The 16,032-nt window shown below is 46.4% G+C and overlaps 1 protein-coding gene across 1 annotated transcript in view; it reads left to right on the top strand.

Moving 5' to 3' along the window:
• The window catches only part of SPIB (Spi-B transcription factor), a 43,588-nt gene extending 34,900 nt beyond the window's left edge, over positions 1-8,688 (top strand). The window contains exons 5-6 of the mRNA XM_069200921.1: positions 3,005-3,167; positions 7,081-8,688. Of these exons, the coding sequence (XP_069057022.1) occupies positions 3,005-3,167; positions 7,081-7,394 (477 nt within the window). The 3' untranslated portion in view covers positions 7,395-8,688. The remainder of the gene's footprint in view (positions 1-3,004; positions 3,168-7,080) is intronic.
• The last annotated feature ends 7,344 nt before the right edge of the window (positions 8,689-16,032 follow it).

The raw sequence follows: 16,032 nt of genomic DNA on the forward strand, positions 1-16,032 counted from the left end.
GGCTTGTCACCTTCAGGGTTACCGAGGGAGGCCATATGTCACAGCAGATTGTTATCACGGTGGTTCAAAGACATATGGAGCACGGACATTGTGGATGCGAAGGTGTTGAGTAGTGATTTAAGAAGTATAAACGAAAAATTGGAGTGGTTGCGGACAAGAGGAAGGGGAAATTACGCTAACTGATATCGAGAAGGTTCATATTAAGTTTCCTAGTGGGAATGGCAAAGTGGCACGTAGTGGGATCCTATGAAAACAACAGAAGGCTTAAATAATGTGGTATGGGTAGAGAATGGTAAAGTGTGGAGTTTGGGAAGTGTTGATATGTAACTTTTCTAATTATGACAGAAAGGATGAAGTCAGGTGAAATGCTTGTGAGAAGGTGAATAAGAAGAGTAAAGAGTTTATGGAGTTTTGTGAACAAGAGTTTAATAAAGTGAGTGATAATGTGGAAGATGATGTGGAGAGGAGATGAGTGGAAGGTAAACTAGATGAGTGCTGGATTGGAAGCTAAAATCGACCCTGACACAAACATTATTGAGTGCATTGTTACCTAAACAAGGCTTCCATGTGTTGAGAGTTAATACAAGTTCATAAGATGGGTATTGTGTCTGCAAGATGAATACGAGGGAAAGGAAGTTACTGGAAGAGAACACTTTCTGAGTGTAGCAAAAGGCCAGATGGTTTTCCACCCTCCCCAAACGTTCAGTTAAGCTGCCCCAGAAAGTTGGAGAAAATAATGGAACAAATGTCCCAAGTGTGTACTTTCTTGACCCCGGGGATCTGAAAAAAATTAGAGACTTGCAGGTTGCAAGTAGGGAGAACGGTCATGCTTTTTCTACAGGAGGGTGAGTTCAGATATCTCAGAACCACAAAAATACTTATGAGGCATACAATGACATCTGAAATGTATGTGCTGCTTCACAGGTAGCCAGTCTATGCTTCAGGGAGGCTCTGAAACATTACTGATCTAGCAAAAATGTTAAAATCTGTCCCACATTGCAAAAGGCCATGACAAGTCTGGGGCTATGGTTGGGTCACGGCAGCCCATCTAGCTCTGAAAGCAGATTACCTCGAAAATGCCCTGGATAAGGGTAGACGTTTTAGGAAGTGAGGTGTATAATTTAAGGTCTTCCGAGTATGTTCATGTTTAGGTTGTTTGGGTACATTAGTGTTTTGTTTAGGATTTAGGTTACTTAGGATTGGTGTCTATGTTAGATGTGAAAATTTAGAGGTGTGTGGTACATACCTTTGTATGTTGATGGTGGATGAGTGGCTGATTGAATACTTGAGGTATGTGTGTTCTGAGTACATGAAGGGAACGCATGGGTTTCATTCCAAGAGTCAGCTCAGAGTTGATTTGCTACTCCACAGTTGCTTTTTAGATGCTTTTCAAAATAAAGTGTTGGTCTCACCTTGACAGTCGGTCATCTTTCGGACGTCAAGGACGTGACAAGGCAGTGTTTTTTTTTAAAATGTGCAATTTTTTTAAACCTTTTACTTAAGATGTTATTAGTGTAAACCAACACTTCTCATTAGCAGTCAGGTACTCTGGGATTATGAGTCCCTGCACTTCTAAATGTCCATTTAAGGCATTAGTTATGCAGTCCTGCCAACTCACATGGTTCCACAGTTTGTCATATGATATCGGCTCCCTTTACACGATCACCCGGTGGGGAGTCGAAATAACTTGGAGTCAGGCAAGGAGAGCTGGAAACCTGTTCACAAAGTGGCTTTTCAGCTCATCTAGGCCCTAAGCAGCAGATGTCCATTAAGGGGTGTGAAAACACCCCAGGACGTTGGTGGCAATCTCAGCCATCCTTTTGGTTTTTTTTGCAGGGAGTGTGAGAAGTTTGTGGAGGGCAGAGAGCCTTTTAGGCAGGGCCACTGCAAATATGCGACAGGAGAGGGTCAAATTATGGGGCAGGATTGAGTAAATTATGCATCAAGAAAAGGCAAATTATGCAGCACATTTTGTAAAAGTATTACTTCATTTTCCATATTTTAAGTTCATAACACTGTCAGGATGTTGGCTGCACCTGATTAGTAGCCATTTAACAACCAAATAAAGCAATTAGCATCAGAAAGTCGACCAGTCCAGCTTTGTTAAGGGCCTTCCATTGTACAGCAACACGTGTCACTGCATTTCTAGTAACTTTTGAATCGTTACTGCTAGAAACAATTTTTTTGTTTGTTAAAATCTGCAGATTATGCAGCACAATTATGGATTCTGTGGGAGTTGAGGCAAATTTATAATTATTCAAAAATCGCTGCAGCTGCACAATCCCATAATCCCAGTGTCCCTGCTCTTAGGAACCTCTTAGGAACCTCTCAGAACAAGGCATAGTTCTTCAGGGCCACGCCCCCTTTTCGCACATAGATATTTATTTGTAGGTTGGCAGGTCTGGTTATGCGATATGTGGGAGTTACATTCGGAACGAGTGGGACCCTGTTGCACATTCCACGTGACACTTCTAGTTTTCCAGACATACGGCTGGGAATATTTGTAAATAGAAAACCATGTAAAAATATATTCTGACAGAGATCTTCAATTGCCGCCCATCTTCTTTTTCTTCGAATGGTGCCCACTCCCTAAATATTTACTGTTAAAACAGCGCACAAAAACAGCTTTTATAGTACTGTACCCGAGATTAAGATCTTCCCCATTACAGTGGGGCGGAAATAAAGGTATATCATTCTGGTCTGAACGGGGTATTAGATAGGAGGGAGGCTCCTGCGGCAGTGGCATAACAGACAGGGCACAGACCCTACGCTGCAAACACCGGAGGAAGCAGCGGCTAATGTCCACATTTCCCTCCTTCACTAGATTGTCTCATCCTGGCCAAATCAGCTCCCCACTGCCAAGTCCCTTTTCCATTATCATTCAAAATCCAAATTCGCAGAATTCCGATTCATGCTCGTGGCTTGCACTACACCCGGATATTAAACTCGCGCCATTTATGCAGTGAAGTTTCTCGAAGTAACCGTTCCTGCTCTTTCTCAACAGGCATATCCTCAGTACCCCCAGTACCAGGCCGGCTGCACCTTGAGCCTCCAGAGCTCTTCAGAGGAGGAGGAGTACCCCAACCGGGACAGCCCGCAACTTGAGGTGTCTGACTGCGAATCGGACGAGACTCTCAACGCGGGAGAGGCTGGCGGCTGCGACTCAGGTGAGCGCTCGGCTCGAAGCGCTGTGCGCATGCGCAGAAGACCGAACGCCAGACGCGCGTGAGACGAAGCCAACCGGCGCACGCGCTTTCCATTTGACAACATGGGAGTGGTTCAGGGAAAAGCTAACTACAAGGAGGGAGCATAGTGGGTGACTTCGCCAGAGGAACATAGTTGGTAGAAACTGTGATTAAAGGGAGAACTGTTTCCTGGTGCTCTCTTATCATTGATATGCAAGTACCACTTGACCTAGACTGTCTACGATGAGACACATGGTTCCTTTTATTTTTTTGGTGTTTATTGTTAAGTCAGGATATTTGTTAGCCAACATGTACGTCTTGCTGTACTGTGAGACACTCTAAAGCCCTTGGGCCTGGTCTACACTATATAAAAACCGGAAAAATATAGACAGGCTCAAGAGGCAGACTGGTTTGTAGAGAATCACTTACAGGAAATCAACTTGTTAAGCCAGAAGCAAGTCGTTAACCAAAGCAACCCTTTCTAAAAGAGCCTTTTTAGTAACCTTAGAATAACGAAAGATTGAAAAAATAGTAAGGTTCTACATGCCAGCTTACATTGTGCATGTAGCTTATTGATGCCAGTTCATAACTCAGCTATATTACAGGGTTTATAATTTGTGACTAAGCACGTGTTGTTGCTACAGCAGCAAAAATCAGAACGAAAAAAAAAAAATCACCTGCCTTCTTGATGCAGCCCACAGTAACCATCAGGTCTAACCTGAGGTCTTCGCTGTAGGAAGCAACCTCAGTACCTACTGATATTGCACTGAGTGTAGGTATACTTATTTAACTCTTCTCAGTTTTGCTGGTTGTTCTTGTTTACCTCCAAAAAAGGACAGTCCATGAGCTCTGCAGCTCTCAGCTGAAATCCAGCTATCCACCACTTCCCAGTCTCTTTTCCAAAATACACTACTTCTCTTATGGGTCATGGTTACAAGCATGTTCTCTCAGTTCCCAGCACCATTGTGTTCTTCTTTCGTTGTACTTGCTTTTTATAGCTTTGTTTTTTCCTCCTATTACTTTTAGAACAGTCATCCATCTCACGTGGAGGCAGCTTTACACAGTTATCTAGCCAATACACCATCACTTCCTGGTACCAAGTTGGTTTACACACAACTTACTATCAGAGTTCTGTCTGTCCCACTTATATGCGTAATGATACTTTAGATAAGATGATTGTAATTTTCCATTACTGAACAAGACAGCACTTAGACAGGGGGATTGCCCTCCCTATGTCTCTTGTTATGCGTTTGTTATATCACGTTTAGGTATATCTTCACGTTAACTGTCTTCCAACAAACTTTTCAGTTTGTAGTTACTGTCAGCAACAACTGTGCATGGTACAACTCCATCTTCCCATAGTTTTAATGCAATGAGATGTACAGGTTTTAAAAATAAGAACCAGTTGTGAATGTGTTCTCTACTTTGGTTTGCATCAGGCACCCGAGTCACATTGCTTGTTCTGGTCTCCATGCAGGCATATGAATTGAGCATGCCAAACCTCCAGAAACACATCACTTCACTGCAGTCGGTTGCCTAGGCACAGCCCAAACAATACCTTGTTCGATTATGAGCTGTAGTATTACCTGCAATGTTCACTTCTGATTTTTGCATTGAAGTCAACACAGAGTAAAACTAAGGGCCAGATGTAGCAAAGGTTTTTACCCATTCTGTGTCTATGGGAAAAAGTGTTCGTACATATGGCCCTAAGTCCCAACGGCCCCAAAACATTTTTCTAGATTGCTGTTAGCCACTTACTGGCCAGGTGGAAAGTAGTAGCTCACTAGGATTAGGCGAGTCTTGTTTGATAAATGGCAATCAAGAACATAGGCATTTACTCTAGCAAGTATAGAGTTTTGAACTTAACTGGTTCCTCCCTCACCGGATAGTCACACAATGCAGTTAATAACCCGTTTTGGATGACCTTGCTTAAATGAAGTAACATTAATAACTACAGTTACAGCCTTCCAGACTCAAATCTCTGGTAGCCTCAGTGTTCAGGGGCCTAAATATTTGAGAATCAATCAACTTCTCCTATTCATGGAACTTGAATAGAAAAGGCACAGAACTAAAACAGTATAGTAATACAGTCACATAGTGTTTGCAAATGGCTAAGGTTCGCAAACAACGCCAGAAGAAGACAGAATAATGTAACAAAGAGAGAACATAATCTTTCTGACAAAACGGTTATTTCGTACCAAGTTGGAAACTTTTAGGCCCTGATTTCTACTTTTTCACGCAAAACTGCGCTAACGCAGTTTTGCGTGAAAATGTATACCGCCAGCTAGCGCCGTTCCAAGACGCTGGTCGGGCATCATATTTATGGAATGACGGTAGCCGGCAGTGAGGCCCGGCTAGCATCATAAAAAAAGGACAGTAGCTGGGTGGGGGAGGCGTAGGAGGAACAGGAGATTGTGCATGCCTCTAACCAGACTAGCGTCAACCTTTGATGCACAACCCCCATGGACATGACTCCTGCCTTAGTAAAGACGGGAGTCATGCCCACTGTCCCAGTGGCCATGCCCAGGAGACTTATGGCCCCTGGGCATGGCCATTGGGCCCAGTGCTATGTAGGGGGCCCAAGTTAGGCCCCCCTATGGCACTTTAAAAAAATATGTATAATACTCACCTGTATTTACCTGATTTACCTGGGATGGGGTCCCCCCCATCCTCTGGCGTCCCTCTGGTGTGGGTGTCCCTGGGGCCAGGTTAGGGCACCTGTGGGCCCATTCCATGGTCTCTGACCATTGGAAATAGGCTCACAGGTCCCCTAACGCCTGCCCTGACCCAGGCGTTAAATAATGGCGCTAAGCAAGCTTAGGGCCATTATTTAAGTCCCCCTTCCCCCGTGCTTGATTTTAGCACGGGGATAAATATGGCGCTAAGGCCATATTGTCATTGTTTTGCCCGGGAACACCTACCTTGCATCTCATTGACGCAAGGTAGTTTCCCGCAAGCAAAAAATGACTAACTCCAAAACTTTGGCACTATACGGGTCTAGCACCAAAGTATAAATTTGGAGTTAGGTTTGTACCGAATTTGCATAAGAAAAAAAATGACGCAAATTTGGCGCAAAGCACGTATAAATCTGGGCCTTAGTGTCTTGGAGTTCAAATGCATATTTCTTGAAACAAGCACGGCATGCTGGCCTTCTAGTGTAGAGCTACACTAAACACGACGTATGTAAGTTCACACTGCATACAGCACACCGCAAGGGTCTCTCTGGCTTCAGTGGGTGGCTAGTTATCTGTGTGCTGGACCATTGCAACTGCAGGGTCAAACAGAAAGTAACAAAGGGGGTGCAGAGACGAATGTGACAGTCATTACTTAGTTTAACACTTGTAGTGGTCGATATCTCAGCAGCCTGACTCTGATCACTGCAGCCGTCAAGGGCATTCTTTAGACAGCTCACCTCCATTCCCTCTGCAGAAGAGATCAATGGGTGTTACCCCCTTAAGATTACAGAGTGAGAAAACCAATGAAGAGTTCCCTATTCTCAGGGAACACCAAAGGTGTCCCTGAAAAACACCATAGCTGCAGTTTGAATAGTCCATAGGGACTGGGGGGATCCCATAGATTGTGTGAAAAAACGCTAAATGCAGGGGAATATCTAGGGACAAAGAAAGCAAGCTAGGGATGATACAACTTTGGTAGTTGGCCTGAACTTTTATCCTTACATCCTTGCTATGCTTCCTGCAACTCTGACTTTGATTATCCCTCTAGACCACCTGCTGATCCCACCTTGACCCCTCACCTCCTGATGACTCTGGCTCCCCTGTGTTTCACGACTTACCTCCTGCTGAACATTGCTGTACTTCAACCTGACTCACCATATCCCTCTGCTGACTCTAGCTCTCAGTGTGCTGACCCAGCGTCTCTGTCTCTCTGTCCACAGGTATCCGTAAAAAGGTGCGCCTCTACAGGTTCCTGCTGGAGCTGCTGCAGAGTGGGCAGATGAAGGAGTGCGTGTGGTGGCTGGACCAGGAGCGAGGCACCTTCCAGTTCTCCTCTAAGCACAAGGAGCTCCTGGCCCACCGGTGGGGACAGCAGAAGGGCAACCGCAAGAAGATGACCTACCAGAAGATGGCCCGCGCGCTACGCAACTATGGAAAGACTGGTGAGATCCTCAAGGTGAAGAAGAAGCTCACCTACCAGTTCGACTGCAGGCTGCTTGAGGGCAGGAAGAGCACCCCCAGGGCCCTTTCTTAGTCCGTCAGGGGGCACTGAAGCTGGGGGCTGGCTGGTGACCCCTCAATAAGAACTGGACCAGTGACTTGTATCGCCTATGTCAATACTTCCAAATTCTTGGCCTATGGACATAGCCATATCTGGGGAAGCAAGTGGTCTGGCGAAGACCCTGCCACAGACTTGGAGCACGAGGTCGGGGAAGTTAGGGTGGCTTGAGGCATCAAGAAGAACCATTTCATCCAACAACTGTGCCAAAGGCATGCCACTGCCAACAGAAGCCTAAGTAGTGCATACATGTAAATAAACACAAGGTGCCTTATTAAACTTTCCTCAAATGGAGGTAAGATAAGTGATGAAGAGGAGGACGATCAAGTCAAGAGTGAAGAACTACAAGGAGAAGATGGAGCTACCAAAATATTGCATATGAGGTCGGAGGAGATTGAGGCAGCAGGGCGGGGCTCGGATGAACAGCGCTGTGCTCCTCCTCCCTCGAGTATTCATGCTCAGCTTGTGTGAGTGCCTTGAAGTCTCACCCTCTAGGACCAATATCCATACGCTCTTGGACTGTGGCCTGCGCCTCACAGTATATGACAAAGGGTCAAACTCAGGCCTGTGTGAGGGCTAAGATTTAGGGCTCAGCGTTCAGTGTCTTACGCGCTTGCAATGTATAAGGAGTGAGTCCTGCTTTGTCACAGTACAGAGGTAGGCGTTATATACTGTATAGCTTCTGCTCTCTGCTGAGTATTGGGCCGGGTACCACTGGTCGAGATGCATACATGCTCTGATGGGTCGCGGTATAGGACAGTGGGCCTGTTTGAGGACAGTGGCATCCAGCCTCGCAGTCTAGAACTAGGGGTCACCTTCTGAAGCCTATCTGGGCAGCGCGCCCTGTAGTCTCACAACACATAGGACCGGGAGGGAACACCCTGGCGGTGTATGGGGGCCTGTTGTGCTGCAGTATAGAACCAGGGGTGGCACAGTGGCCCTAGACAGGGGGGGTGGGGTGATGGGGGGCTGTGATCAGCGGCATCACGTTATACGATCCAGGACTTGGGGGTTGCAGGTGGGTATGAGAATAAGTGAAGTGACCCGGGGGTCTTTATGCGATAAGAGTGTCAGGCATGAATGTGGGCCCAGAGAAGGGGGTGCTCGGGGACCTCGTATTAAAACAAATGCAAATGGAGCGTGCAGAGCGCCGACATCTCTGATCACACACATGGAAATCTCTTGTTAATATATAGACAGCTGTAAATTGATCATTTGTTCTGTTACAGGAAATGTGCCTTATTTTCGAAATAAAACGATACCGGCTGTACTGTGCGCGTGTGCCCGGTGATTTGTTCCCTCCTTTGCATGTAATGTGCGGGTACACAGGCGCCTCTGTTCACACTCCGGGCTCATTTGAGTGCATGCAAATCCTGCCACCGGACACAAAGAGCTGTCCCTGTTGCACCCCTGTCACGGGACAGAGGCGAGGCGAGCCCAGCGTCACACACACCGTACTCTCAGGCTCTCAGGCCTTCACTGCGGCGCTCAGGTGGGTGCCAGGCCTCCCCGGAACCCACCGCCGGCCCTGCCGCACCCACCCTGGCCGCACTGTATGCGCCACACGCCGAAAGAAGGGGGCACTGGCAGAACCAGGGGCGTAGGAGACAATACATTTCTGGGGGGACAGGGACAGCCTTGGGGACTTTCAATCAACCTTCTACAAATCGCTCGTTGTTTACGAGCTGCAGGCTCCGATAAATATACACAATCATATATATTGGAAGTGAAATAGGGAGAAAGGAAGGCATGTATTCACAGTCTGAAAGTATCTTTAATTGTTATTTACATTCACAAAGTAATTAGCTCAAATATGAAAATAACATGTTGATTAACCTTGCATCTTCATGCACCAAGCAAATCAAGGTAGGAGGGTAAAAAGGAAGAACATACCCTTTGCGCCCCACACCCATCATGACCTTCGCCTCATGCCAATTGGAACCGCACTGGAGAGATCAAAGGCGATTAGGTACAACAGTTGTAAACTGTGCTCGGAAACCAGAGTCCTAATAACACTTCTACTCCTGTGTGTGATCTTGGGCAGCTCAGCTCCACATCAGTCATAACTAGGAGCATTTCAATTGAAGAAGCTCTTGGAGTTACAGGCTATATAACATGGATTCTCTAATCTCTGTATAAACTGCAGTCACTAATTTCTTTAGAAACAGCTGTTTGTGATGCAGCAATTCACAGCGTGTAAAGAAAAGACATTCACTGATTGTAAAGAAAAGACATCAGAAAATGACTATGATAGGGTTATTACAGTCGAGTTCTGGCATTACAATGCCTTCTGCCAGAGCTAGCAGCCAAGGTGAAAGGCAGATCAGGTCACAGAGCATAATTAATGCAGCTGGTTAAACCAGAAAATGGACTGTTGCTTTTCTTTCTTATGCTCTACTTTAATAGCTTGGAATGACAGAAGCTATGCACTAAGGTTTTAAGTGGTTTGTGGGAAAGTTGGTGGTGTAAAATACCCCCTGTGTACATAAGGATATTGCAAGTCACTTTAAAGTTCATACCTTATAAACAAGCATTGGCAAAGTCAATAGGTCTCGCCTATGCAAGTTCTATTGCCTTTGCCAATGTGTTTTAGCCACCCTGTACACTAGTGAGACTACTATTCAGCATGGCTCAAAGTTAATGGCATAAAGGAGAATGATGTGTCATCGACTGGTGTGGCGTAGTATCATGGAGTAAGTAGAGTGCCCTAGAATGGAGCAGTAAACTTAACTTTAAAGGAACAGGGGTCGCTTGAAAAAAATGCAACACCACTCCCATAAACAATGATATTAAAGTAGTATGCAAATGGAATGTTTTATGCATTTATTCAATCAAAATATAAAAGATCAAATGTAGTGGGAAAACATCAACAGGGGAAATCGAGAAAGACTGGTATTCGGGCATTACATAAGTTATCTGGATGACCCAATGTCGCCAATTACAAGAAAAATTTAAAAAGTAACCTGTATAGTACAGTGGCTTGGAGGAGGCTGGCCTGGTTTGTAGTGGGCACCTATGGTACTTACACCTTATACAACGTCCAGTTATCCCTAACTAGTGAAACGTAGGCAGTGTCTAGATGCCAGGCTCTCTAGGGGTGGCTGTAGTCAAGTCTTATCTAGGAGACATGCAAAACTCATGCAATACCACCGTAGTCACACAGTACTCACACACATGAAAGAAAATACTCAGTGTTACAAAAATAAAGGTACTTTATTTTAGTGACACAAATGCCAAAAGTACCATAGAGACTATACTCCCTTAGGAGGTAAGTAATACACCAATTATACACACTAGTATGCAGCAATAGCAATAAAAACAGTTAGAAAACAGTGCAATTAGTGAAAATCACAATGGTTAGAAATGGGCCTAGGGGAAACACGAACTATGTACTAAGAAAGTGGAATGCGAATGTCGGTTTCCCACCTAGGCAAGTGTGGTGTGTAGAGGGGCACTGGGAGTATTAGAAAACACCAAAGGTAAGTAATAAAACCCACCTCAGAGCCCAGGAAAGCAGGAGTAAATCACAGTAACTTTCCTAGAACACGAGACAGAAGATAATGCAAGAACCAGAAGATACTTCAAGACACAAAGGGTGGATTCCTGGACCTAAAGACCTGTGGAAGAATGGGACTAAGTCCAAGAAGCACAGAAGAGTCCAGGGAGGACAGGGGCCCCTGCTAACCCGAATCAAGGTGCAAAAGAAGAACCACTGGTGAAGTCAGTACTGCACCCAAGAAGATGGATGCGGGTTCGTGGTTGGTGCAGATGATATCCCACACCGGATGGATGATTGCAGCCTGGTTTGCATCGCTGGATTCCACCAACAAGCCTTGGCACAGGAAAAGCTCATGGTTAGCGGAAAATGGCACTGCCTGGGACCACGAGGGACCTGGTGGACTCTACCCAGGAGGAGGAGTCAGAGGGGGCTCTCAGCAACTCAGAGAGCCCACAGAATACCAGCCAGCGCACACAGGAGTCCCCCAGCACGGAGACAAAGGAGTTGCAAAAGGAGGCCTGCGCAGCACAAAAACAAAGGATCCCACACCGCCAGAGAACCACTCAGGAAGCTGTGCATCTCAGGAAGGAGTGCTGGGGGCCGGAGCTACATTGTGCACAAAGAATTTCATAGAAGGATGCCACACGCCTTGGCAACTGAAAAACACGTGGTGCACGGGGTACTGTCTTGTGTGAGAAGGCAAGCTCTTACCTCCACCAAAGTTGGACAGTAGGACATCAGGACCATTGGGACCACTTCAGTCTACCACCCGTGATGCAGGATCCATGCAACTCGTCAGGAGAGGGGACCCATGCAGATGGTCATCGTTGCAGAGAGGTGCCTGCTGAAGCAGGGGAGTGACTCCTTCACTCCAAGGGAGATTCATTCATTCTTCTGGTGCAGACTGAAGACAGGCTGTTCTCTGAGGATGCACAATCCGGAAACAGCTGCAGTTGCTGGCAGGAGCTGAAGTTACAATGTTGCAGAAGTCATCTTTGCTTCGTTGTTGCAGTTTGTGGAGTTCCTGGAGGGTCCAGATGCAGTTTCTTCAGTGAGAAGGTGAAGTAAAGGATGCAGAGGATTCCTGCTGGAGTCTTGCAATCTGAATCTGAAGAACCTCCCAAAGGAGAGACCCTAAATAGCCCTGAAAGGAGGATTGGTCAGCTAAACAGGTAAGCACCTATCAGAGGACGGCTCTGACACCACCTGCTGGCACTGGCCACTCAGATGCTCCCGTAGGTCCCTGCCAACTTGGAATCCAAGATGGCAAAACTCAGGGACCCTCTGGAGGAGCTCTGAGCACCACACCTGGGGTGGTGATGGACAGGGGAGTGGTCACTCCCCTTTCCTTTGTCCAGTTTCGTGCCAGAGCAGGGACTGGGGGTACCTGAACCGGTGTAGACTGGATTATGTAAGGAGGGCACCAAATGTGCCCTTCAAAGCATTTCCAGTGGCCTGGGGAAGGAAGCTACCCCTTTCAAACCTATTTCCAAAGGGAGAGGGTGTAACTCCCCTCCCCCAAAGGAAATCCTTTGTTCTGCCTTCCTGGGCTTGAGCTTCTCAAGCAACCGGAGGGCAGAAACCTGTCTGAGAGGGGGCAGCAGCTGGGGCTGCCTGGAAAACCTCTGAAGGCTGGAATGGCAATACTGGGGGTCCTCTAAGGAGCCCCCAGAGTGCATGAAATCATACAACCAATGCTTGCAAAAGCCTTGGGGTATGATTCCAACATGTTTGAAATCAAACATACCTATGTTCGGAGTTACCATTATGTAGCTGGGAATAGGGAGTGACCTATTTCCAGTACACGTGTAAAATGTCATCCCCGCACTCCTGAAGTCTGGGAAAATGGTCCTGGAGGTCGTGGGGGCACCTCTGCTAGTGCAGGGGTGCCCTCACACACAGGTACTCTGCACCCTGCCCTCAGGGCTGGAGAGCCTGCTCTAGAGGTGACCTATAAGTGACCCGGTGCAGTGTAATTGGCAGTGAAAGGGTGCATGCACCATTTCACGAAGGCTGCAATGGCAGTCCTGCAGAAGCCTTTGCATGGACTCCCTATGGGTGGCAAAAGAAATGCTACAGCCCATGGGGATCTCCTGGAACCCCAATGCTCTGGGTACCCAAGTACAATATAATAGGGACTTATAAGGGGGCACCAGTATGCCAATCTTGGGTGAAATACTGGGTTACCAGTATGCAACAACCATAATTTAAGGGAGAGAGCATAACTACTGGGGTCCTGATTAGCAGGATCCCAGTAGACACACTCAAACACACTGGTAAACAGGCCAAATGTGGGGGTAACCAAGCTAGAAAGAGGCTACTTTCCTACAAGGGTTAGCATCCACAATAATGAGTTACAAGCTTTTATACACCCACTTTTACATGAAAGACTCAAATAGTGAATCAAGAAGTCATTAGCTCATAGTACCTATGCTTATGCCAACTTATGTACAACATCACAAATTCAAGTCAAGGTACTTTGGCCGATGATATTTCGATCCCCTAGAAAAGTATCAGGATCATCGTAAGCCTTCGTTAAGCTTGAGTTAAAAGGGTTACAGAGTGCTTGTAACCAAAACGGCGAAGATAAATCTGACTCACGTCTCATATGAGTGACAAGGCAATCAATGGAGATCTGAATCTCTAATCAAGCGCCAATGCCATAAAGTAGTAGTAGAGTGGAGTAGTGTCACAGTGTAATAGAGTGTCAGAAAGTGGAGTGGTAGAGTGTCGTAGAGTGCAAAGGCATAAATAAGAGTGAACTGGAGTAGAGTGAAGTAAAGTAACGTGAACTAGCGTAGAGAAAGTTGGGTAGAGTGTTGTTGAGCGTAGTACATTGTTGTATAGTGGAGTGGCATAGAGGGTTGTGCAGTGGCGTTCAGTAGATTATCGTGGATTAAAGTGGCATAGAGTGGTGTGGAGTGGCATAGAGTGGAGTAAAGTGGAATGGAGTGGCGTATAGGGAGTTACAGAGTGGAGAAAGTGTTAGAGTTTAATGGAATAGAGTGTCAGAGTCTAGTATCATGGAATATAATGTCAGAGTGAAGTGTCATAGAGTGGAGTTGGGTGGTCTAGAGTGAGGTGGCATAGAGTACAGTGGTGCAAAGTAGATTGGTATTGAGTGCGTTGGTTTTGAGTAAAGTGGTGTAGAGTGCATTGACGAAGACTGCACTGGTTTAGCATACTTTGTAGTACCGTAGAGTGGTGAAGAGTCGAGGGGCGCAGAGTGGAGTGGCACAGCATAGATTGCAGTGGTTCAGAGTGATGTGTCATAGAGTGATGCGGTGCATGGTAGAGTGGAGTGGTGCAAGGTAGAGTAGACTGGTGTAGAGTGCAGTGGTGGAGTGCAGTTATGCAGAGTAGAGTGGCATAGAGTGTAGTGGCATATAGTACATTGGTGTAGAGTGCAGTAGAGTGGCATACAGTTGAGCGGTGCAGAGTAGAGTGCCGTGGTGCAGAGTAGAGAGGAGTATAGTTCAGTGGCAGAGTGCAGAGTAGAGTGTCATAAAGGGCAGTGGTGTAGAGTGGCATAGAATGCATTGGTGTGGAGTGCAGTGATGTAGAGTGATGCAGAGTAGAGAAGAGTGGCTTAGAGTACAGTGGTGCAGAGTAGAATAGAGCTGCATAGAGTGCCGTGGCATAGAGTAGATTGCTGCAGACTACAGTATAGTGGTGACGAGTAGATTGTTGCAGAGTGGAGCATAGTGATGTAGAGTGCAGTAGCATAGAGCGGTGCAGAGAAGATTGGAGTGGCGCAGGGTACATTGGAGTGGTGCAGGGTAGCTTAGACTGGCATAGAATAGAGTGGAGTTGTGTAGATTGCAGTGTCATAGAGGAGATGATTTCAAAGTAGAGTGAAGTGCCTACAGTGGAGTGGTGTAGAGTAGATTAGAGTGTCGTGGTGCAGAAGAGTGCAGTGGGACAGAGTACAGTGGCATTGAATGCAGTGGTGCAGAGTAGAGTGGCGTGGAGTTCAGTGGCAGAGTGCAATTTTGCAGATTAGAGGGTCGCAGAGTACAGTGGTGTATTGTAGAGTGGCATAGAGTGCAGTCGCCTAGAGTGCTGTGGCGCAGAGTACAGTGGCATTGAAAGCAGTGGAAGAGAGTGCTGTGGTGCAGAGTAGATTGGCATAGAGTGCATTGGTTTGGAGTAAAGTGGTGAAGAGTGCACTGGCAGAGTGCAGGGGTGTAGTGTACAATGGTTAAAGAAGAATAGCATAGATTGCAGTGGCGTAGTGTAGAGTGCTGCAGAGTAGAGTGATGTAGAGTGGAGTGGTACAGCATAGATTGCAGTGGCGTACAGTAGCACAGAGTGGAGAAAAGTGGTGTAGGGTGCAGTGGCATAGGGTAGATTGTTTCAGAGTACAGTGAAGAAAAGATAGAGAAAAGATAATATACTTCAATATGCTGAAGTATGTAATGATAACAACAACATAAATAATAATGCTAGGCATAACGGCCCAAAATGAAATATCACTTCTCCCTGTTAGCCATGCTATAATCAAGCCCTTCATTACCTAGATAAAATCTTAGAAAAATGTACCCTTCTAATAGCTAAATTGTGTGAAAAGGTAAAATCTGGGCCCAATCTCGACTTCACTGTTTCACCAACTGGTGTGATCTTAGTCAAATACAAATATTGTGTTTCACAGAGTCTCCTTTCTAGCCTGCAGGCACCAGGCTGAGTGTGACTCTGTTTCCACTTTAGATCTTCCTCATTGTCCTGCAGCTCCTCTTAAAGGCGTCCTGCAGTGCTCCTCTTCAAGGCGGCAGGTGATGCAGACAGTAATCATCCAAAACTCGTTTCTCCTCCTCGTGCCCTTTGTTCTTATGAGCACCTTTAATGCCCACAGCTTTAAACAGGACAAACAAAAGGGCAGGGGGCACAGGGGGCCTCCTGACTCACCTTCATTCTGTTCCCATCAGATTGGAGGATGGTCGGTACAGGGCTATTATAAGCGCTTTTGTGCGCTAATGGCCCTCTGAATAATAGATGTAAAAGGGGAAATTGTTTTGTCCCCTTATACCCCCCACCTTCGTCCCCAGTGTCCTCCACCCTCCAAAATCTGGGGGGGGGGTATATCCCCTGCGTCCCCCACACTTCCTACGCCCATGG

The sequence above is a fragment of the Pleurodeles waltl genome, chromosome 7, assembly GCF_031143425.1.
Source record: "Pleurodeles waltl isolate 20211129_DDA chromosome 7, aPleWal1.hap1.20221129, whole genome shotgun sequence".
Taxonomy (NCBI): domain Eukaryota; kingdom Metazoa; phylum Chordata; class Amphibia; order Caudata; family Salamandridae; genus Pleurodeles; species Pleurodeles waltl.